At 58.3% G+C, this 21682-nt stretch overlaps 2 protein-coding genes and 1 non-coding gene across 5 annotated transcripts; 2 read left to right on the top strand and 1 right to left on the bottom strand.

The window, feature by feature from the left end:
- Positions 1-4176: 4176 nt before the first annotated feature.
- ZFP36 (ZFP36 ring finger protein) lies at positions 4177-6817 on the top strand. Its single transcript, XM_043437782.1, has 2 exons — positions 4177-4326; positions 5172-6817. The coding sequence occupies exons 1-2, from the start codon at positions 4303-4305 to the stop codon at positions 6123-6125; spliced, it is 978 nt and encodes a 325-aa protein (XP_043293717.1). The 5' UTR covers positions 4177-4302; the 3' UTR covers positions 6126-6817.
- Positions 6818-9736: 2919 nt separating this feature from the next.
- Positions 9737-9829, bottom strand: TRNAI-UAU. Its single transcript is given in 2 exon segments — positions 9737-9772; positions 9792-9829. It is a non-coding gene; the product is annotated as a tRNA-Ile (tRNA).
- Positions 9830-10052: 223 nt separating this feature from the next.
- PLEKHG2 (pleckstrin homology and RhoGEF domain containing G2) lies at positions 10053-21312 on the top strand. Of its 3 annotated transcripts, none has more exons than XM_043435539.1 (19): positions 10053-11028; positions 11698-11821; positions 12635-12903; positions 12982-13082; positions 14117-14183; positions 14315-14361; positions 14599-14749; positions 15066-15203; positions 15385-15585; positions 16320-16412; positions 16516-16602; positions 17197-17230; positions 17322-17423; positions 17517-17564; positions 17642-17680; positions 17836-17852; positions 18023-18199; positions 18305-19235; positions 19318-21312. In XM_043435539.1, exons 2-19 carry the CDS (start codon positions 11719-11721, stop codon positions 20880-20882), a joined length of 4170 nt encoding a protein of 1389 aa, XP_043291474.1. In that variant the 5' UTR covers positions 10053-11028; positions 11698-11718; the 3' UTR covers positions 20883-21312. The 3 variants fall into 3 exon arrangements, with proteins under 3 accessions (XP_043291474.1, XP_043291473.1, XP_043291475.1); XM_043435538.1 differs by having other exon boundaries at positions 12632-12903; XM_043435540.1 differs by lacking the exon at positions 10053-11028 and having other exon boundaries at positions 11064-12291; positions 12632-12903.
- The last annotated feature ends 370 nt before the right edge of the window (positions 21313-21682 follow it).

Genomic DNA, 21682 nt, shown 5'->3' with positions numbered 1-21682 from the left:
AGTTGCTCAGTTGTGTCCCACTCTTTGTGACCCCATGGATGTATTTTATTATTTGTTAAATGGGTAACAAGGTTATTTTTAAACCTTTTCTAATCCTTGACCCAGGTCATGAAGGCCTCCCTGAGAAGGCAGTACTGGAGTGAACTTAAAGGAGAGGGAGTAGGTCCTGGACATTCCAGAGGGAACAAGTGCAGAGGCCCTGCCTGAGGCAGAACTCTGGTGGTGCATGGATGGAATAACGTGGATGCCGGGACCACAGTGAGGAGGCAGGGTAGGAGAGGACCTCAGCGAAGCTTCTCACCGGATTAGCAGGCCCAGAGGAAGCTCATACAGCCTGGAACACAACCACCCACTCCAGGGGAGGGTGTACATGAGATGCACAGCTACACAGGGCAAACCAGACCAGGGAGAAACAGGCACACACAACCCCTCTTCTCTAGTAGAGAACAGCGTGACCCGCCATCCTGCAATCATGGTGCCTCGGTCCCAGGGACAGTCCCACAAACAGACTCAAGGAACAATCCAACCATGTGAATACACAAACACCGTCTAACTACCACTTATGCCGCTATCTCCTGCCCCATCTCAGACTTTGCCCATCATCAGCTGACTCAGCCCTGCCCTCAGCTCTACGTTATCAAAAGCAGTGAGGCTGGCTTTAGATAAGGCTTCTCAGGTTCAAGTGTGCCTGCCTTTTTGCCCCTGGTCTGCCCACAGAGGCCACCAAGAGGAGCAGGAGTGCGCCAGCCACCCTCCCCATCATGCGCGCTGCCGACGTCAGGAACCAAAGTTCACCAGTTTCACTGCCTTGTGATCTGGCCACAGAGGAACTGCTTCCAGACACTGGCCTCCTGGGTGTTTTCAGCTACACCCCAAAGACACAAACACTCAGGAACAGTATTCACACACCTGATAACCACACAGTTCCAGGGGTCTTGAACACAACCAAGCCACCTACAGTCACACAGGCTCTCACACACACCCTCAGCTCCCAAGCTGTGTGCTCACAGCTCCTCATCACCCCCAAGGACACACAGTCACCCTCAGCGGCCTCCCTCAAGGAGTTACCAGCTCTTAGTCACTCCAGATCCCATGGTGGTTCAGAGCTACACACAGATGTGCAGGTAGGTATGGAAGTCACAAGTTCTCATGGGATGCCACTTCAAAGGCAGTTAAGTTTGAGTACACACTCCCTCACCCAGCGATGGTGAGAGTAAACACAGTATGGTCACACAGGCAGAGGCGGTTTCCCTTATTTATTCTCAGAGCGGTGTCAGAGGGGTTGTAAGGACACGGCCCTGACATAGGACAGTGGGCTCATTTGTGTCCCACACCTACTTAACCCCACCACACACCCAGGCGCTCCAGGGCAGCCCCCCTTCGCACATGTGGCGCTCACGCGGTCGACACGCACCGCACAGCACACCAGCCGCTGGGCCCGCGCAGCTGCGCACACGGCTCCCGCCAGTCAATCACGCCAGGAGTACACGGGCCCAGGTCACACGTGCCACGCGTACACAGTCCCCAGCTCGCCCGCGCACTCGCGCCGGCTCTCACACCCCCGCGTTTCCCGTCCCCGCTTGTTTTTCTGGAAACTCTGCTCTCCATTCCCCTCCCCCTAGGCCGGAAGCGCTCGCTGTATTTTTAGCCTCTCTGGTTTCCGCCCCTTTCCCCCCCGGCCAGCCCGCCCGGGACCTGCCCCCCTGCGCCCCGTGGGGGACCCCGGCCATCCCCTTCCCCACCGTCATTCCAGAGGGGATTCCCGGCTTTCGCCGAGGCCACGGATTTTCCCGCTGGCTACGTGGGGAGCTGGGCGGAGTCCTGCCCTGAACTTCCTCCTGAGCTGGGACTCCTGAGGCCTGGACGGGGTGCAGGGGGGGATGGGAGCCAGGCTCCTCGATCGGAGAGAGAGGAGTTGGTGGGGCTCGGACTCCTGCGTTTGGGAGACAGGGTGGCTGGGAACCAGGACTCCTGAGTCTGGTGAAGCCTGGGAGCCGGGTCTCCTGGGTCTGAGCGAGGAGGCGGATTGGAAACCCGAACCCCTTGATCTAAGCAAGGAGGGGCAGAGGCCGGGGCTCTTAGTACCCCCGCCCCTGTCAGTGTTTCGATGGGTACTCAGTCCTTCGGCGCGCAAAGCCCCTTCCAGTCCCTTCGAGAATCTCCCAATCCGAAGCGCCCTGGCCCTTGGGCCGATGACTCAGCAGATGGGAGAGGGGAGGGGGTCAGCCTGACTCAGGGATGGGAACTGCTCCCGGTCTCCAGGGAATCGAAACTGGTATTCCCTCCTCCAGGATCGCGGCCAGAGCCAAGCCGGCCCCTAGGAACCCCGGAATGCCTCCCACCTCTCGTTCTCCTGCCCCTTAGTCCTACTACGAGCACAGGGATTTGGAGCCCAACTGGGCGGCGGGTGCCGGGCATCTCCTTTTCTCCCCTTTTCCCCCCTTTTCCCGTAGTCCTCAAGCCTCTGTTTACAGGCGACCAAAACCCTGGTTACAGAGAGGAACCCGGGCGTCCGGGTCGAGCCTCCTCGTCACGGCTTCCAGGAAGCCCCCCTCCCCCGCCCCTTGCGAGTGAGTCACTGACGAGAGGGAGGCTGCAACCGTGCCAGAGCCGCCCGCAGCCGCCCAGCTCACGGGACCGGCCGGGAAGGCCCCTCGGCCCGAGAAAGCGCCGCACCAGGGATTCCCTTGCTCTGTCGGACGAGCAGATAAGCGTGCCTAGCAGAATCTCCCCACCTCAATACAAGCCCGCGGTCCGCAGTCACAGCCTGCAAGAATGAACTTTCCACCATAATAACTGCACTCCGTGGCAGGGCAATGATTTATTTCTACCACCATATTTTTAGTCAGGGCAGCCAGCTCTGGAGACCCCTTTAAAAATTAGTGTTTTCACCGTTATCTTAAGAGAGCATCACTCAGGGCAACTCCTTGACAATAAAAGACTTGTCAGTGAGGGGAGTCATTTCTGCAAACGCAGAGTTCTTTCAAGGCACATTGCTTTATGAGAGACCCATCCGACCATGCGTTGGGGATGATCCATTTCTTCCATTTGAGACAGCTTTCTGGCAAAGAAACCCTCCACCATAATAAAAGATCTCCCCCTTTCCAATCTTGAGTTTTCTTGAGTGCAAACTCTTCAATATGTTTTAAGGCCCTGGTATTAGGCTACTGCCATTTACTTACAGGAGAATAACTTGGCCTCTTCATGTCTGGGTTCCCCTGTGTGTAAAATGGACATAATACCTCCTTGAGTTAATGTATGTAAGACACTTTCTGCAATTGTGCCTAGCCCAGAGGAAGCCATCAGAAGCGCCATTATTTGTGTGAGGGGGAGAAGACACAGCGGTCCTGTACTGGGGAAATGAGGCCCCTTTCCAACCTCAACAGGTGTGTGGGACCCCACCTCACCCCCAGTCCTCGTGAGTGGGGGCGAAGAGGGCGGTCCAGGTCTCAGGATCTGGGCAGTTCGGGAGCAAGACCATGCCAGGCCGACAGCTCTCAGAAGAGAATTCTTCACCAGGACTGGGGGGGGTGGGGAGGGGGGCCGGGGGGGAGGCGGTTCTTCTCTCACTGTTTTGCTCCTGCGGATTTCTGTCTGTGGATGTTTGTTTCTTCCAGTTTTCGCCCCTTCTGTTTCTGACTCCCTCCCTCCTGCTTCTCGCTCTGAATTTTCCTCTTTGGGGACTATCGACGTCTCGTCTTTTCAAGCTCTGCCTTCCCACCTCCCCTCTTCTCCTCACCCTGTCTCTTCCCCTCTGTGCATGTCTCCCTGTGTGCGTAACTCCCCCCGTGTGTGTCCCCATGTTTTTCTCTTTGCGTCCTTCCTTTTCTCTCTTGCTCTCCGTTCGCCTCTCCCCGCCCCCGTCGGTCAGTGTCGCGCGCGCACGCCCTCTCCGCCTCTGCCCTTGTCAATTCCCCCGGGAGCCCTGCCCCCACCTCCGTCCCAGTTCTCTTCTCCGCGCCTCAGTCTCCAGCCTTGAAAACTGGGCCGACACCCCCCACACCCCACCCCACGCACTCCCCGCGGGGTCGCGACCGCCCGCGGGCCCCGCTCAGGCGAATTCGGGCTGGGGTCCCGGCGGAAGGGCTCCGAACCTGGGCGGGCCGGGCTGCGCTGGGGGCGCGCGTCCGGGAAGCGCCCCTCCTGGCCCCGCCCCCTGGCCCCGCCCTCCCGGGCCAACTCCCCTTGGCCCCGCCCCCGCGTCAGGTCGGATAAAAGTGGCGGCTGTTCCACTCCACCGCAGCGTGACTTCAGCGCTCCCACTTTCCGCCGGCTCCACATCCTTCGGCCATCTGCGCCGCCATGGATCTCGCCGCCATCTACAAGGTGAGCCCCCGCACTGATCGGCACCCCGACGTCCGCAACACCTGACTGACTCCCTTCTCAAACCAGGGCTCTTTAGGGCCGCAAACAAATTCCCGCCCCGAACCGCCCCCCCCACCCCCAACCGGTTTCCCTTCTCAAACTGGAGCTTCTTAGCGCTTCATACTGGCCCGGGGTTCCTGCCTCCCGTATCAGATCAGTGTGGTCCTCTGGGGATGAAAATGGAGCCTGTGGCTTTCTGGTCTCGGACCCAACACGAGTGGGGTAGCCCTCGGAGATGGAAAGCTGGAGAACTTTTCTCAGACCGGGGCTGTCTGGAGGCGGAAATGGCCCCCACACCTGGCTTACCCGAGTAGTTGCTGAGGGCGCGGTTTTGCGCGGAGGCGTTTCTTGGGCTGGAGTCTCAGGGTGAGGGGGAGCCGACTTCTGTCGCTCCCTGCCCCAGAGGATCTTGGAACTCTAAACCCAAAGAGATCCGGACTCCTGGCTTCATTTTGCCCTATGTCCCACTTGTGAAATTGGAGAAACCGATGAGCGGGGTCAGATCCCGAGAGACCCAGAGGCTTAAAAAATTAGAGGACAGCGGTCTGTCCTGACTTCAGGGTCCCTCTGATCCAGCCCGGGGGGCCGAGATTCCTGGGTCCCTCGGGATGAGCTTAAGTCGCGAATAAACCTCCAAATCGGGATCCTTGAGATCCGAAACCCGAGTTGTTGTTTCTTTTCCTTAGGGCGGGTGGGGCTGAGGCCGGGAGCCCACAAACCGGACTGGCAAGCCCTTGGTTGCCCTGCAGCTGGGGCGGGGCGTTACCCTGTATTTTCCGTGTCTTAACCGATCGTTGTTCCCACAGAGACTCCTGTCGCTGAGCCCTGAACTGCCATCCGACCTCGGGGAGACTGAGTCCGGCACCAGCTGGGCCTCCTCGGGACCCTGGAGCCTCAGCTCATCCGACTCCAGCCTGCCTGGGGTCGCTGCCCGCCTGCCTGGCCGCTCCACCAGCCTGGTGGAGGGTCGCAGCTGCGGCTGGGTGCCCCCACCCCCAGGCTTTGCGCCCCTGGCTCCTCGACCCAGCTCGGAGCTGTCGCCCTCACCCACCTCGCCTACCGCGACCCCCACCACCTCATCCCGCTACAAGACTGAGCTTTGTCGGACCTTCTCAGAAAGCGGGCGCTGCCGCTACGGGGCCAAGTGCCAGTTCGCCCATGGCCTGGGTGAGCTGCGCCAGGCCAGTCGCCACCCCAAGTATAAGACGGAGCTCTGCCATAAGTTCTACCTCCAGGGTCGCTGCCCCTACGGCTCGCGCTGCCACTTCATCCACAACCCCAGCGAGGACCTGGCTGCCCCCGGCCATCCCCATGTGCTGCGCCAGAGCATCAGCTTCTCAGGGCTGCCCTCGGGCCGCCGAACCTCGCCACCACCAGCAGGCCTAGCAGGCCCTTCCGTGTCCTCATGGTCCTTCTCGCCCTCCAGCTCCCCACCACCGCCACCCGCGGACATTCTACTCTCACCCTCTGCTTTCTCTGCTGCCCCAGGGACCCCTGTGTCCCGAAAGGACCCCACCCCAACCTGCTGCCCTTCCTGCCGAAGGGCCACCCCCAACAGCGTCTGGGGGCCTGTGGGTGGCCTAGCGCGGAGCCCTTCTGCACACTCCCTGGGATCTGATCCCGACGAATATGCCAGCAGCGGCAGCAGCCTGGGGGGATCCGACTCACCTGTCTTTGAGGCTGGGGTTTTTGGGCCACCTCAGCCACCTGCCGCCCCCCGGCGACTTCCCATCTTCAATCGTATCTCCGTTTCGGAGTAACAAGTACCTGCCTAGTACAGATCAGCTGGATCTTAAGGGGGGCCATTTCTCTTGTGCGTCGGTTCCACAAGGGGTCCCGGGGCTGTAGGGAACTGAGGGACTCGTAATCATGTAGTTCTCCCCACCTTCCAAAGTGCATTAACTCACTCCCCTGACCCCCGCACTGGGGCAGGTCCTCAGCGTGCAGGCTGTTCGGGAAGGAGTGTTTTATGGGGTCTTTTAAAAAAAAAATGTAGCAAGTTTGAGGGAGGTAGTAAGCCTCTTCTCCCACTTCACCCCTGCCCAATGCTGTGAATAATAAGCCCCCAATGCCCCCTTCCAATTCTTCCTAGATCCTGAGGCTCCAGTGTCTGGTGATTGGAGCCTCACCTGAAAGGGAATCCTGGTGCTCAAACTTCTTTCCAAAAGCAAGTAGCCAAAGCCATTGCCAATGCCCGTCTCTCCCACCCCCGCCTTTGGCCTTTTATTTATGACGACTTTATTTATTCTAATAGATTTTATAGTATTTATATATATTGGGTCGTCTGCTTCCCTTGTGTTTTTCTTCCTCTTTTTGTAATATTGGAAACGATGGAATAATTATTGTTATAAGTACACTATAATAATATATTAAGTAATATATATTGTTAAAAATTTATTTTTGTGGTTTTTTGGAATTTTTAAATAAAAGAAATCAGTGTGTAAACTTGGAATCCGGCTGTTGTGCGGTCTTGAGGCAGTGAGATGGGAGGGGTGGACGGTGTGGCCTTTTTTAGAAACGGTGTGGAATCAGCCTCGGGTAGCTCCTCCAAACCTACCCAGAGCCCAGGCGCTGGCGGCACTTACCTGGCAGGAAGTGACGTCACCGGGCCCAGCCGTTCACCTGAGAGGGCGGGGCCAGGTGAGATCACCCGGGAGAGCCAGTTCCCGGGGCGTGGGGGGCGCTGAAACTCCTGTCCCGCCGGACTCCTCAACCCAGCTCTCGGCAGGGCGCGGGCGGGGACGAGATGTTTCCGTCCCCACGGGGCCGAGGGAGGAGGGCGGGGCGGAGTGGGGAGGACGGAATGTGCTGGGGCGCGAGCCCAGGGCGGGCGAAGGAAGGCGGCCGGCGCGGCGGGTGGGGGAGGGGTCGCCCCGGAAGCCGGGGCGTCCTGGGGTGCCACCGCCCGGCCTTCCAGGACCGGAGAGTGTGGGGATACACAGGTTTTCGGAATCTTGGGGGAGGCATCTTGAAAGCCTCAGGATTCTAGAATCTCAACACTGTGAAATCTCAGATTTGGTCTTCTGGAGACCTAACACTAGAACGTTTAAGAATCGCAGAACTGTAAAAATAAATGAAAAAAAAAAAAAAGAATCGCAGAACTGTAGACTCTGGCTTTCCAGGCCCCTTGAATCTCGAATACCAAAATCTTGGCCTGTCTGGATTCGGGATTTGCGGAATCTCGACTTTTCTGAGTCGTGGAAACTCGCGGTCTCTCGCCCCAGGCGGGGTGGGAGTCGCGATCGCGAGGGCAGGGAGGGTGGTTTTCGGTCGGGGCGGGGCTCCCGGGGAGGGCCGCGTCCTCGGACCATACAAGGCAAGAGGCGGCGGGAACCACCCCGGGGCGGAGAAGCCCGGCGCCCGGAGCCCGGAAGCTGCCCAGCGTCAGCGCCTGCGCCCCGCCCCCTTCCGCCGCGGCCTCCTCCCCCTTCGACCCCTGTTCCTCTCCTTACCCCTGGTTTTCCTCTACCCCGTCTTCCCTCTCCTCTCCCCACCTCACCCCTCCTTCTCTCTTTCAGTTCCTCCTCGCCAGACCCTCCTTCGCCACCCTTCCCCTCCCCTACTTCCCCCACCCTCTCCAGTTCTTCCCCTCCCCCCGCACTTCTCGCCCCTTCCTCTTTTTACTTTCCTTTCCTTCTTGCCCCCCATCCTCCGTCCTCTATCCCCTGTTCTCTTTCCTTCCAATTCCCTCCCCCTTCTCGTTCCCTTTCCTTTCCTCTCCACCCCTCCCTCCCTGCCCAAACCCTTCGTCCCCTTGGTTCCACCTCCCTCCTCACCCCATTTCTGCCCTACCCCATTCCCTCCTAGAGTGCTGTCTCTCCCCCTCCCACCCTCATGCCTCCTTGACCTCTCACTCCGTGGCCCTCTCCCCTAGCCCACTGGTGGGTCCTACCCTTTGATCTTCTCTCCCATGAAGCCCTCCCATCCCCGCGCTCCGTTTTGGGAAAGGGCTGGGGAAAGAGAGAGACAGAAACCTAGAAATGTTGGAGAGGAAGCGCAAGCTACGCAGATACATACAGACACTGAAAGAACAAGAAGTAACACAAAGGGTTCTTCCCTTTGCAAAAAAAAAAAAAAAACAAAACCAGATACTCTGCCCCTTGGAAACAAACTAATACACCCTTGTTTGAGAAAACAGCACCTGCCACCAGCTACCAGTGCAGAGAGCCGGTCCTCTTGACTTTTTTTCCCTCAAACCCACAATCCAAACCAACAGCAACCCTGTCTGATTCACTTTCTAAAGAGATGTTACAGCCCACCCTCCTGACTCCTCTCTGGCCCCACCTGCCCTTACCTTCAGTCTCTTACCACTCCCCCACTAGACAACCAACGGGAAACTATCACGACACCTCAGTCAGATCACATTAATGCCAAAGTCCTAAGTCCTCAACCGCCTACACAGCCTGGCTCTCCTCTTGGTCACTTGCTCTAGTCATTATGACTTCTGCTGGTACACCTCAGCCACAGGGCCTTTGCACTGGCTGTTTCCGTTGTACTCCCCGAAGTATCCCAATAGCTTGCTCCCCTTCTCCAGGTCTCTGCTCAAATGTTTTCTCAGAGATGGTCCCTGACTACTTTTATTGCAACCCCCTTCCTCCCTACCTTGCTCTGCTTTTTCCATGATGTTTATTACCCCCTCCTAACATATAAAATCACTTAGATCTTATGTTTATAGCAATCTGCCCCCCCACCCAATCCTTCACATTCGAGTGTCAAATCCTCAGAGGCAGGGACTTTGTCTTGTTCACTGCTGTATCACTCACATCTAAACCCCAAACAGGAACCAGTCACATAGTGGTCACAAGCTTCAGAATTTGTTGAAAAAAATAATCGATTCAGAAACGAGGAGAGAGCGAGAACTCCAACACACACCCACACACACACGACCAACACACACCCACACACACACGATAGTAACTGTGAGGTAAATGATGTTAATTAAACATTGTAATTATTTCACAATTTACATGTATCTAAAATTATTTTGTTCACCTTGAACTAACAGCGAGTATATCGCAATAAAACTGGAAGAAGAAACTCCAAGATAGAAAAAGATGGACAAAGAGACAGAGTCACTTACATAGTTTGCTGAGGACCTGACACTGCCTGACATATCTACAAAATTCTTTAACTGAGATTTAGACTCAAATTCCCAGACATCTAAGAGGCAACACCACCCCCTGGTGACGAAGAGGAAAACTGCACCTCCCCACAATAGAAAAACACTCCCTAACCGATCGTCGCCAGATCCCAGGACTCTTTCCAGCCTAAAAATTCCGACGATCGAAATGTTTATTCTTTTAAGTGACGTAATGTTTCGGATGATTAATAAGATGTATGAATGTGTAACCTATAACAGAAAATCAAAAGCTGCTCCAGGTGAGGATCGAACTCACAACCTCGGCATCGCTCCGCTCGCACTGCCATATAAGTACCGCGCGCTAACCGATTGCGCCACTGGAGCTTCGGCCGCACCCCTGCGCCGCGGAATCCTTCAGTCATTCCTGGCCACGTGACCAGGAGGCTAGCTCCGCCTCTACTTTGCATATATAAATAGGAATCTTTGGATTGGCCGATAGAAGAAAGTGCGTTACCAGTTCCGGCTTCTCACGCCTGGAAGGCTCTTGCTGTAAAAGGGAAAAGTCTGAGAGGCTTTTGGTATGTGGGGGGGTGTAGCCTGTCCGGGACCGCCTTCTCATCAATATTCAGAACCCAGAGAAGAGGGGTCTTAACCCTTTGCGGGCTGGCCGGCCGGAAGGCGGCCCCTCCCCCCTGCGGGCGGGAACAGGATATGAGCCCGGGCGGGGGGGGGAGGGGAAGCCCCAGGCGACCGCCCCCCGCCCCACCACTGGGACCGGACTCTCCAGACACAGAGGTGGCGCCGCCGCCGCCGCCAGATCCCGGTGCCATCCATCCTGAAGCCTGAGGGGTCTACAGTTGCAGACTCCAGCCGTCCGAAATTCTGCACCGCGTCCTGAGAGACCCCGAAACCCAGGCTCCAGCGTCCAGGCAGGCTAGAGGACCCCAGATATTCAGGTGCCCAGCGCCCCCTCCTGGAGGAGGAGCCAGGAGTCCGGGACATCAGCCCCGCGCGACCCTGGAGGCCGAGCTTCCTGCAACCGGTTTCGAAGAACTTAGGATCTCAGACCGGAGATTCCCTCCAGAGTTTTTCCCAGAAAGCTGAGCCCAAGACTCCCAGGACTGGAGGAACGTGGGATACGGACTCCTAGAGCTCCATCCAGCCCGTTTGGGGCTGAAGCGCCCACTACTTAAAGAGGACCCTGGAATTTGGGACTCTCTGCTCTACCGTCTGGAAATAGTTTAACCCCTGCTTTTAGAGTTAGGGAACTCAGGAATCCAGCTCTCCCCCCACCCCACGACCCTGTCTAGAAGACTCAGGAATTTGGGTTCCCAGCACCCCCATCTGAGACTCGAGCGTCGCGGCTCCCAGCATCTTCCGTTTAGAGGACGAAAGAAATCTGAACCACTGCGCCCGGTTTTCCGAGAGACCCCGGATTCTGGTTCCCGGAGCCGGAGAGCCCGAAGTTCACACCCCTGACTTGCAGAGACCCGAGAGTGCCTGCTCTGCGCCTCCCCGGGGACCGTGCTAGGGTCAAATAGGAACCGGGCTGCCTCGGTTCGGGGCTGGAGACTCCCGGGGAGGTGAGGGGGGAGGCGAGGGGCCCCGAAGGGCTGGGGGAGGGGGCGGCGCCGCAGCCGCTGAACAATGAGGGGGCGTGCCGGCGGGGGGCGAGCGGAGGCGCCGGCGGGAGTTGGGGGCTAGAGGGCTGTGGGGAGGCCCTGCGGTGGTGGGGACAGTGAGCGGATCTCAGAGGGACTTGACTGGAAGGGGTCGAGGACTCAGGGCCAGCGCCCCGACTCGCCGCGCTCCGTGGGGGAGGAAGCCGTCTGCAGGACCCTGGCATCCGGTCCCCCAGCCTCCTCCGCCCTCCCCTGGGACCCCGCGGCCTCCCGCCCACGGCTTTTTCCCAGCCCTGCCCCTCGCCCTCGGCTCCAACCGGAGCCCAGACGTTCCCAGGATCCCTGAGCCTCCGGCCCCAGACACACCAGACTCACAGCTTGGGCGACTCTTGTTCGCTTTACTCTTCTTTGTTTCACCCTTTCCGGTTTTTTTCTGTGTTATCTCTTCTTGCTCCCCCTTTTCTATCACTTTCCGACTGTCTCCCCCATTAGTTACTCCCAGCGCCCCCTCCCTGGATTCAGACCATCCTCCTAATCCTCAGCCCCCAGTCTGTGAGTCGGGGGTGGGGGCGGTGTGGAGGCAGGAAAGTCTATGGGGTCCTGGTATCCCAGAAGGGGGTCTTTCTGCAGAAGCCGCTGAGCCACTCAGCCATGCCCGAGGGAGCCCGTGGACTGGGCCTGTCCAAACCCAGCCCTAGCCTCGGCCACAGAGGTGAAGTGTGTGACTGTGCGGCTGTGTGTGACACTCGGACAGGTGAGCGGGCGAGGGAGGGGTGGAGCCTGCTGGGCATTCATTCTTTCATTCAAGACCCTGCAGCCTCCCAGGCTGACCCAGTGCAGGCAACACAGGCTGACCAAGACAACCCCGGCCCTCCTGCACAGAGCTCCAGGTCCGGTAGGGAAAGGGACTCATCTTGAGGCCCTGAGGGAAGCCCAGCACACAGTGGTCAGGGCTGGGTGGGATGGGGAGAGCTCAGAGGGCTGTGGGAACCCTGTCTGGGAGATGAAGGGAGGCTTCCTGGAGGAGGGGAATATCTAAACTGAGAGTTGAAAGATGAGGCCGGGTGAACTGAGAGAGGCCAGGTATCTAAACTGAGAGTTGAAAGATGAGGCGGGGTTAACTGAGAGAGGCCAGAAAGAGTGTTCTGCGCAGGGGCACAGAGGTGAGAAGAGGCTGCTTATTTGAGTAACCCAGAGAAGCTGAGCGTGCCTGGAGCCCGAAGGGTAAGAAGTGTTGTGTCTTGGGAAGAGAACACAGTGGAAACGTCTCTAATGGCCACCGTGCACAGGGCCCTTTGGATCTCAGGAGTTTGGACTTTACCCTGAGGGCAGGAATGGGATTATCCTCGTGAGAGTAAGAGAGGCAGGCTAAATAATAAAGTTCTCCCAGGATGACACATGGAGGTGGATTCAAGGAATGGGGGCCAGCAGTTCGGAGAGGACAGGGCTGATTAGAAGAGAAGGGAGCCCTGGGAGAGATGTTGATCAGGGGTGGGTGAGTGTGGGGGCTGAGCGCACTTACTCAGTTGGGGAACCCCCCTGATGGCTTCTTCCACAACCCCAGCAGCCCCTGCCACCCCTGCCATGACCTCCCCCCGAGGGTCTGGGAGCTCCACGTCCTTGAGCACTGTGGGCTCCGAGGGGGACCCGGCTCCGGGCCCCACCCCAGCCTGCTCAGCCTCGAGGCCAGAGCCCCTTCCAGGGCCCCCCATCCGCCTGCATCTGTCGCCTGTGGGGACCCCGGGTTCTGCGAAACCCTCGAGGTTGGAGCGTGTGGCCCGTGAGATCGTGGAGACAGAGCGGGCCTACGTCCGGGACCTCCGAAGCATCGTGGAGGTGAGGCGGGTGGGCACCCCAGTGCCGTGGGGACCTGGGCCAGCCCCTCTACCCTCATAACCCCAGTCATCCCCACAGGACTACCTGGGCCCTCTGCTGGATGGCGGGGTCCTGGGGCTGAGTGCGGAGCAGGTGGGCACGCTGTTTGCCAACATCGAGGACATCTACGAGTTCAGCAGGTCAGGGACGGGTGGGGTGGGCAGGGGAGTGGGCTTGGGAGGTCAGGGAGACAGGCTGTGTTCTAACTCAAACCTTGGCGCCCAGCAGTGCCCTGTCCAGACTGGAACATGGGGTCTTATGATATTGGGCAGGGATCATGATGGGGCATGAGGAGCCAGATGAGGTCCAAATATCAGGATGGATCCAGGCAATGAGATGGGGCTAGCGCCATGTCAGGTCATGGATCGCAGTGAATCAGAGACTCCTTTGGGGCCTGAGGATCATGACAGTGTGAGCATTTGTGTGACTCGTCCTGGGAAACCCCGCAGTCCCAGACCAACCAGGATGGTTGGCCCCCCAGTGAGGAGGGTGCTGGAGTTCAAGGAGAGCATGACACCTACGTGTCTTGATGACACTTTTCAGTCGCTCCGTCGTGTCCGACTCTTTGCGACCGCGTGAACTGCAGCACACCAGGCTTTCCTGTGCTTCACCATCTCCCGGAGCTTGGTCAAACTCATATCCACTGAGTCGGTGATGCCATCCAGCCATCTCATCCTCTGATGACGCTTAATTACACTTTTTTTTTTTTTGGCCTCACCGCTTGGATTTCGGGATCTTAGTTCTCCAACCAGGGAATGAACCCGGACCCAGCAGTGAAAGCCCCAAGTTCTAACCACTGGACCACCAGGGAATTCTCTAATTACACATAAAGTTCTTGCGGGAGGTTTGTGAGTCATGACAAGTTTTCAGGATCACAATAGGATCTTAAGATTATCACAGCTCTAAGGGTCCTGACACCCCTCTCCCAGGCTGTGCCCCAGAGATCCTCAAGGCTCATGCTGCCTGTGACAAGATCTCAGGCTGAGGAACATGATGCTGCCCAAGGACAGCATCTGAGCAGGTTGCGACCTCCCACGTCGCGAGCAGAGGACCCTTCATGTGGATGTGACATCCCATCCTGGCAGCCCACCGAGGCCCAACCTCCTGGTGTCCTCACAGGGTGGCGGTGTGGGGGCAGGGTGGTCCTTCACCCTTTCTCTCTGCCCCTCCCCAGTGAGCTTCTAGAAGACCTGGAGGGCAGCAGCAGTGCCGGGGGCATCGCCGAGTGCTTCGTGCAGAGGGTGAGGCAGGGGCCTGGGCTGGGGCCTGGGGAAGTGGGGTGGGGTGGGAGGGGAGCAGGCCTGGGCTAGGCTATGGGGGAGGGTCATGAGGAGCTGGGCACAGGTCCCTCTGACTCCCTTGTCGCCCACAGAGCGAGGATTTCGACATCTACACGTTGTACTGCATGAACTACCCGAGGTGAGGGCCGAGAAGCACCTGCTGGGCCCAGGCTGTGCCCCACAAGCTGATGTGCGCTAGCTGAGCTCCCCCTACCCCGACCCAGTCAGTTCCCAACCCTGCCAGACCGCGACCATGTCCGCCTTCTCCCTAAGCCCAACCAGCCCCTGAGAGTTCCCAAACCCTGGTCACTCCCTGACCCCTCCCAGCCTGACCCACTGTAGCTGCCCATCCCCCTAACCTGTGCTGTGTCCCCAGCTCCCTGGCCCTACTCCGGGAGCTGTCACTGTCCCCGCCAGCAGCCATGTGGTTGCAAGAGCGCCAGGCCCAGCTCCATCACTCGCTGCCCCTGCAGAGCTTCCTGTTGAAGCCCGTCCAGCGCATCCTCAAGTACCATCTGCTGCTGCAGGTCAGCTGTGGGCCCCCGGGGGGCTGCCTGGGGAGGGGCGAGGTCCTGTCCATTGGCCACCTGGTGGTGCATCTGGAGTGTGGACCCTGGAAAAGCTGGGCCAGGACTGGAGAGGCCTCTGGTCCCTAGAAACTGGGCCAGCTCTGGGGCAGCGTCTTATTAGCAGTGGGGGCTGGCGCCAGCTGACTTCATTTCCTGTCTTTGCTTGCTTGTCTCCGTCTCTGGCTTTCCGTCTCTGCCCCTGCCTTTCTCTCTCTCTTTCTCCTTGTCACCCTTCCTCTGTTCGTCTTCCTCTCCCTGGGCGCCTGCCCTCCAGGAGCTGGGCAAGCACTGGGCGGAGGGCCCGGATGCTGGGGGCCGTGAGATGGTGGAGGAGGCTATTGTGTCCATGACAGCAGTCGCCTGGTACATCAATGACATGAAACGCAAGCAGGAGCATGCTGCGCGCCTCCAGGTGACCCTGGGGGAGGGCCGGGACCCACCGTGGGTGGTGGGGGCGGCGTGGACATGAGGGCCTCCGGTCAGCGGTCGGTCAGAGCCTTGGAGGGTGGGCTGGGACAGCACAGTCTGCTTGCTAACCGCCCTGTCTGGATGTGTGTGCACTGCCCGCTGCTGTGTTCTTGGGGTCCCGGCAGGAGGTGCAGCGGCGGCTGGGCGGCTGGACCGGTCCGGACCTCAGCGCTTTTGGGGAGCTAGTGCTGGAGGGCGCATTCCGAGGTGGTGGAGGGAGCGGCCCTCGGCTTCGAGGGGGTGAACGGCTGCTCTTTCTGTTCTCACGGATGCTGCTCGTGGCCAAGCGCCGGGGACCGGAATACACCTACAAGGGCCACATCTTTGTGAGTTCAGGGATGGGGGCAGGGCCAAAATATTACCTGCCAGGTGTATTCTGTACAGAGCTGTAGAGCCAAAGGCGTGGCTGGGGGCAGGGTATACATGGGTGGGCAACTCGCTTCAAAGGACCATGTTTCCTTGAGTCGAGGAGCGGGGTAGGGTTTAATAAGGAGGGGCGGGCAGGGTCAGAGGTATGCAGAGGTGATGCAGACCTGGAAGGGGAGGACCTGGATTTGCCCACCAGGCAAGCATCTACACTGTCCTGCAGTTGCATCTTCTTGATCCAGATGAGCGTGGGAGGACTGGTGAGGGAGAGCTGAGCCCAGCCTGGTGGGGAGAGTTGACAGGGGGAAGGGAACATCGTTTATTTATTTATGGATGCACTAGGTCTTGCTTACTATGAGGGCTTTTGTCTAGTTGAGGCGCGGTGGCTTCTTTTGTTGTGGAGTACAGGCTCTAGGGTGCGTGGGCTTCAGTAGTTGTGGCATGTGAACTCACTGGTTGCGGCTTGCAGGCTCCAGAGCGCAGGCTTAATAGTTGTGGCGCAGGGGCTATTCCATGGCATGTGGGATCTTCCCTGATGAGGGATCAAATCCAGGTCTCCTGCACTGGCCTGCAGATTCTTTACCACTGAGCCACCAGGGAAGCTTGAAAGGGGACATCTTTTAGGAGGAGGGGGCTCAGATACACTTGAGGGGTACAAGGATGAGTCTGAGGCCTCTCTCTGCTCTTCACCCAGTGCTGCAACCTGAGTGTGAGCGAGAACCCTAGAGACCCTCTGGGGTTCAAGGTGTCTGATCTGACCATTCCCAAGCACAGGCACCTGCTCCAGGTGAGCACAGGGTGGGACTGGGCAGGCAGGGATGTCCTACCCCCAAGTCCCTAAACCTCACACCTGGCTCCCCATTCCACCCCCACCCCACCCCCACCCCCAGGCCAAGAACCAAGAAGAGAAAAGGCTGTGGATTCACTGTCTCCAGCGCCTCTTCTTTGAAAACCACCCCGCCTCCATCCCTGCCAAGGTACAGCTCCTGCCACCGCTGGGGAGTCCTCAGGGTGCTGGGGACCCATGCATGCACGCTCAGTCATGTCCAACTCTTTGTGACCCCCCCTGAACTATAGCTCACCAGGTTCCTCTGTCCATGGGATTTCCCAATCAGGAATACTGGAGTAGGCTGCCATCTCTAAGGGATCTTCCCGACCCAAGGGTTGAACCTGCGTCTCTTTGCATCTTCTGCATGGGCAGGAGGATTCTTTTACCACTGCACCACTTGGGAAGCACCCCCCCACTCAAAGCATTGAAAGACCCTGAGTGCCAGGGACAGGGGTGGGGGCTCTGTCTTAGAACATGGTAGTTACATTCAACGTTGGGTTGCCTGGGTTTCAATCTCAGTTCCACAACATCCCTGCTATGTGATTCTGGGCAAGTAACTTAACCTCTCTGGCTTCAGCTTCCTCACCTGGAGGAATAATAGCACCAACTTCATAGGGTGGTGGGGAGGCTTAGTCAGTATCAGTTGTGTAAGGCCCCTGACAGGTAGCAGCACCCTTTTATCAGACCGAGCCTGAGGTTCTCAGGGCCCAGCCCCCTCAACCCTCATGCTTATCTTTTTCAGGCAAAACAAGTCCTCCTTGAAAACAGCCTGCACTGTGAGTCGGGACCTCGGGTTGGGAGGATGTGACAGTAGAAGAATCGCTTCAAAGAAAAAGTAGATTATTAGCCCCAAATCTCTCCCTGTAGGTGCTCCTAAAAGCAAGCCTATCCCAGAGCCCCTTACACCCCCACTTGGGTCTCCCCGACCTCGAGATGCTAGAAGTTTCACTCCTGGACGAAGGAACACAGGTAAAGGAGATGGAACTGAGGTTGCTCCTCATCCCTCCCCCAGGAACCTGGAGTGGGGGTCCTAACAGGGTTCCGATCTACCTCTCCCCACAGCCCCATCACCAGGACCTGCCACTACCCGTCGTGGCCGCAGACAGTCTGGTGAGTACCCTCCCCTAAAAGTGAACTTGGTGTCAGGTGGGGGAGCAGGCCCTGACATCACTGTGTCTTCCCCTCAGAGCCTCTGAAGGACCTTTATGTCATGTTCCCACACGATGGTGAGTGACTGCCCATCCCAGCCTGCTGCGTCCCTGTGTGTTCCCTGGGACTCCCGGGCATCGCGAGGGAGGGGTGAGGGCCACTCATCAATGATAAGGAATAACACTTGTTCCTACATCTCACTCTTTGCTCTTTCTCATCTCTTCCTCCCCAGCTAAGCCTAGACTCAAGGTGAGAAACATTCCGGGACCCGGACTCCTGGGTCTATTGGGGGAGGGAGCTTGAGTTCCCAAGTCCCGGGTCTGAAGAAGAAGGTGACAGGGCCTGGATTCCCCGTCCTCTGAGGGAGGAGGGGATTGGGGCCCCCAGACTCCCACCCTCCTTCCTTGCCTTCCTCACAGCATGCCGGCAGTGCGGGGGAGCTCTACCCACCCCTGGAGCCTCAGCCACCAGGTCCCACTTCTGGACCCCCTGAGGACCTGGAGGACACAGGACCCCCGACGCTGGACCCTTCTGGGACCTCAATCACTGAAGAAATCCTGGAGCTCCTGAACCAAAGGGGCCTCCGGGATCCGGGGGTGAGCCAGGCGTCCCCTCCCAGTGTCCTTGGGGCTCCGGGCCTGGGTGGGCACAGCCTGGGATTCAGGGGGCCACCCCACCCTGACACCTTTTGGCTTCCTCAGGCCCCACTACAGCCACCCCCCGATGATGTTCCCAAGTTCCCCGGAGACTCCCAAGTGCCAAGCGACAGTGACACCCTCACATTCCAAGGCCTGCCCAGCCGAGACTCTTCAGAAGAGGAGGAGGAAGAACTGGACGTGGATGAACGGGAGCCTTCCCCACTCCACGTCCTGGAGGGGCTCGAAGGTTCCAGTGCGGCTGAAATTGCCGACATTCCCAGCCTTTCCAAAAGCCCCGACAGACCCAGCCTCCCTGAAGTGCCCAGCCTTTCTGAAATTCCCCAGATGCCACGCCTCCCCAGCCTCTCTGACATTTCCAGTGTTTTTGAAATGCCCTGCCTTCCAGCCATTCCTAGCATCCCCGACATTCCTAGTCTTTCCAGCGCTGCCCCCCAGCTCCCCTGTGACTCCTGGCTCCAGGGACCCCCACAGGAGCTGAATGAGACTCTAGCCACCCGGAGGGAACTTTTCCCCGGAAGCACTTCTGGAAAACTGGGCGAGCCCTCCTCAGAAGGCAGGGCAGGGCGAGAAGAGGATGAAGGAGGATCATTCCCAGAATTCCAGCCCCCAGATGTCACCCGGGATCAGGGATTCTCACATGAGCTGGAGTTCCGCTCTTGCTCTGAAATCCGGAGCGCCTGGCAGGCCCTGGAGCAGGGGCAGCTGGCCCGGCCGGGTTTTCCTGAGCCACTGCTGATCCTGGAAGACTCGGACCTGAGTGGAGGCGGTAGCAGTGGAGGAGGGAAGGCAGGAGTCCCGACTTCAGAGAGGTCAGCATCCCGAGTGCGAGAGTTGGCCCGGCTTTACAGCGAGCGAATCCAGCACATGCAGCGGGCCGAGACCCGGGCATCAGCCAACGCACCCCGCCGCAGGCCTCGGGCTCTGGCCCAGCCACAGCTGTTACCCGGCCTGCCCCAGGAGCAGGCCGAGCCAGGTGAGGTCCAGGTATGTGGTCAGCAGAGGTGGCCCCACCTGGAGGATCCGTCCTAACTCGACCCATCTGTCTTTGCATGCAGGACCCCTGCCTGCCTTTGGACACGTGCTGGTGTGTGAGCTGGCCTTCCCTCTGACCTGTGCCCAGGAATCTGTCCCCCTCAGCCCTGCTGCGCGGGTTCAAGCTGCCACACCTTTGACTAAGCTGGGAGGCTGCCAGGACAGCCAGGGTCTACATGTTTCCAGTTTGCCTGAGCAAGGCCATCTGAGCCTCCAGGTTCCAGCTGCTACCCCCCTGCCTGAGCAAGGAAGCCTCTGGAATACCCAGATTCCAGCCACCACAACTTTGCTGGAGCAGGATGACCCCCCAGGCAGCCAAGCTGCAGCTATTACAATTTCGCCAGATCAGGGCCACCTGGAAATCCAAGTTCCAGCTGCCATTCCTTTACAGGAGCATAGAGACCACGTGGATACCCAGGTTCCTTCTAGCACCTCATCTCCTGAGCAAGGAGGCCACGCGGACATCCAGCTTCCCACCAACCCAGCTTCACCCAAGCGGGGAAGTTCCTCTGATGTCGTGGTTTCAGCCACCAGTCCTGCACCCAAGCGAGAAGGCTGCTGGGACAGCCAGAGCCCAACCAGCACCCTGGTAACTAAGCCAGGAAGCTCCAGGGATGTTCAGTCCCCAGCCACTGCGTGTGGGCCAGCTGTCGATGCTGTGCTTATACGCGGAAGCAGCCTGGACCCTCAGATCCCAGCTGACACCCCACTGCCTTTGCAGCGTGACCTCCCAGACATTCAGGTTCCGGGTACCTCACCTTTGCCTGTACACGGAGGCCACTTGGACCGTCAGATCCCAGCCGATGCCCCGCCGTCCTTGCCCCAGGACCTCCCAGACTTTCAGGTTCCAGCTGCCACACCTTTGCCCCAGACAGCAGGCCTCACAGACGCCCAGGTCCAAGCCTTCCTGCCTTTGCCCCAGCAGGGAGGCCTACGATACAGCCAGGGTCGTGCTGCTGCACCTTGGCTTCAGGAACAAAGCCTCACAGACCTCCAGGTTCAGAAGCTGACACCTTTGTTGGAACAGAAGGGCTTCACGAATGACCAGGATCCAGCCGCCACACCTTTGCCTGAGCAAGGAGGCCCTACAGACACTCAGGGCCCATTACCCACCCCAGTCCAGACCACCGTGCTTTTGGCCAAACAAGGAGGTCACTCGGTCTCTCACGCTGCCAGATCAGAGTCTTCAGACTTGACCCCACCCCACAGTCCCCCACCCCCGACACGGAAGCTCCTGGGCCCCAATGCGGCCGCCCTTTCAAGATACCTGGCAGCTTCATACATCAGCCAGAGCCTGGCTCGGCGACAGGGGCCTGGAGGAGAGGCTCCCCCAGCCTCCCGGGGCCCTTGGTCCTCTGCCCCCACGTCACGGGCACCTTCACCGCCCCCCCAGCCCCAACCCCCACCCACCCCAGCCCGGAGGCTCAGCTATGCCACTACGGTCAACATCCATGTCGGAGGTGGCGGGCGGCTACGGCCGGCCAAGGCCCAGGTCAGGTTGAACCATCCTGCTCTCTTGGCAACTCCCCAAGAATCTGTGGGTCTCCGCAAAGCCCAGGGGGGCCCCGATGCCCCTTTCCACATGTGAGTGAGGATGTCAGTGTGAGTCAGGATGTCGGGCTCCTTGAAAAGCAAAGACTTCAACCAGATGCCAGAGACCTTCAGAATTCACCCAGAAGTCCAGACACTGAACACAGGTCTAAAAATTGCCACAGCTTTCTGACTCCTGGAATCTTTGGCGAATGGTCCTTGTTACTTACCTGGATTAACCCAACAGGGATGGGGAAGGGGGTGTCATTAATATTTTGTTAACTAATACTATGGAATTATGTGTCTTTTCCCATTCTGGAGGCAGTGGGGATGACAGAAAGCAACAATGAATAGGAAGGTCTGATACTGCACAAATGGTTGTTCTGAAAATTTGGGGAATCTCAGACTCCTTTGAGAATTACTGAAAACTGGACCCATTACAGTTGCGTGTATGAGTTTAGAGGGTTTATAAACTGCTTGATGCCTAACCAGGAAAGCCAAGTTAATAAGTGCCCCCCCAACCCCCAAAAATGTTTTTCCCAAGCAAATCCCTTGAAATTCCTTCCCTCAGCAATTCAGTTTGTGTCCCACCATCATCCATTCATCTCATCTTCATAGCCAATTCTATCCACCCAGCTGTCTCTCCATCATCTCCCTCTCTGTCCGTCTTCAAATCCATTATCCTACCCATGCTGCTGCTAAGTCACTTCAGTCGTGTCTGACTCTGTGCGACCCCACAGACGGCAGCCCACCAGGCTCCCCCGTCCCTGGGATTCTCCAGGCAAGAACAGTGGAGTGGGTAGCTGTGTCCTTCTCCAACACATAAAAGTGAAAGTGAAGTCACTCAGTCGTGTCCGA

Source organism: Cervus canadensis, chromosome 18, assembly GCF_019320065.1.
Source record: "Cervus canadensis isolate Bull #8, Minnesota chromosome 18, ASM1932006v1, whole genome shotgun sequence".
Taxonomy (NCBI): Eukaryota; Metazoa; Chordata; class Mammalia; order Artiodactyla; family Cervidae; genus Cervus; species Cervus canadensis.
This window is presented reverse-complemented; position numbering and strand designations above follow the sequence as displayed.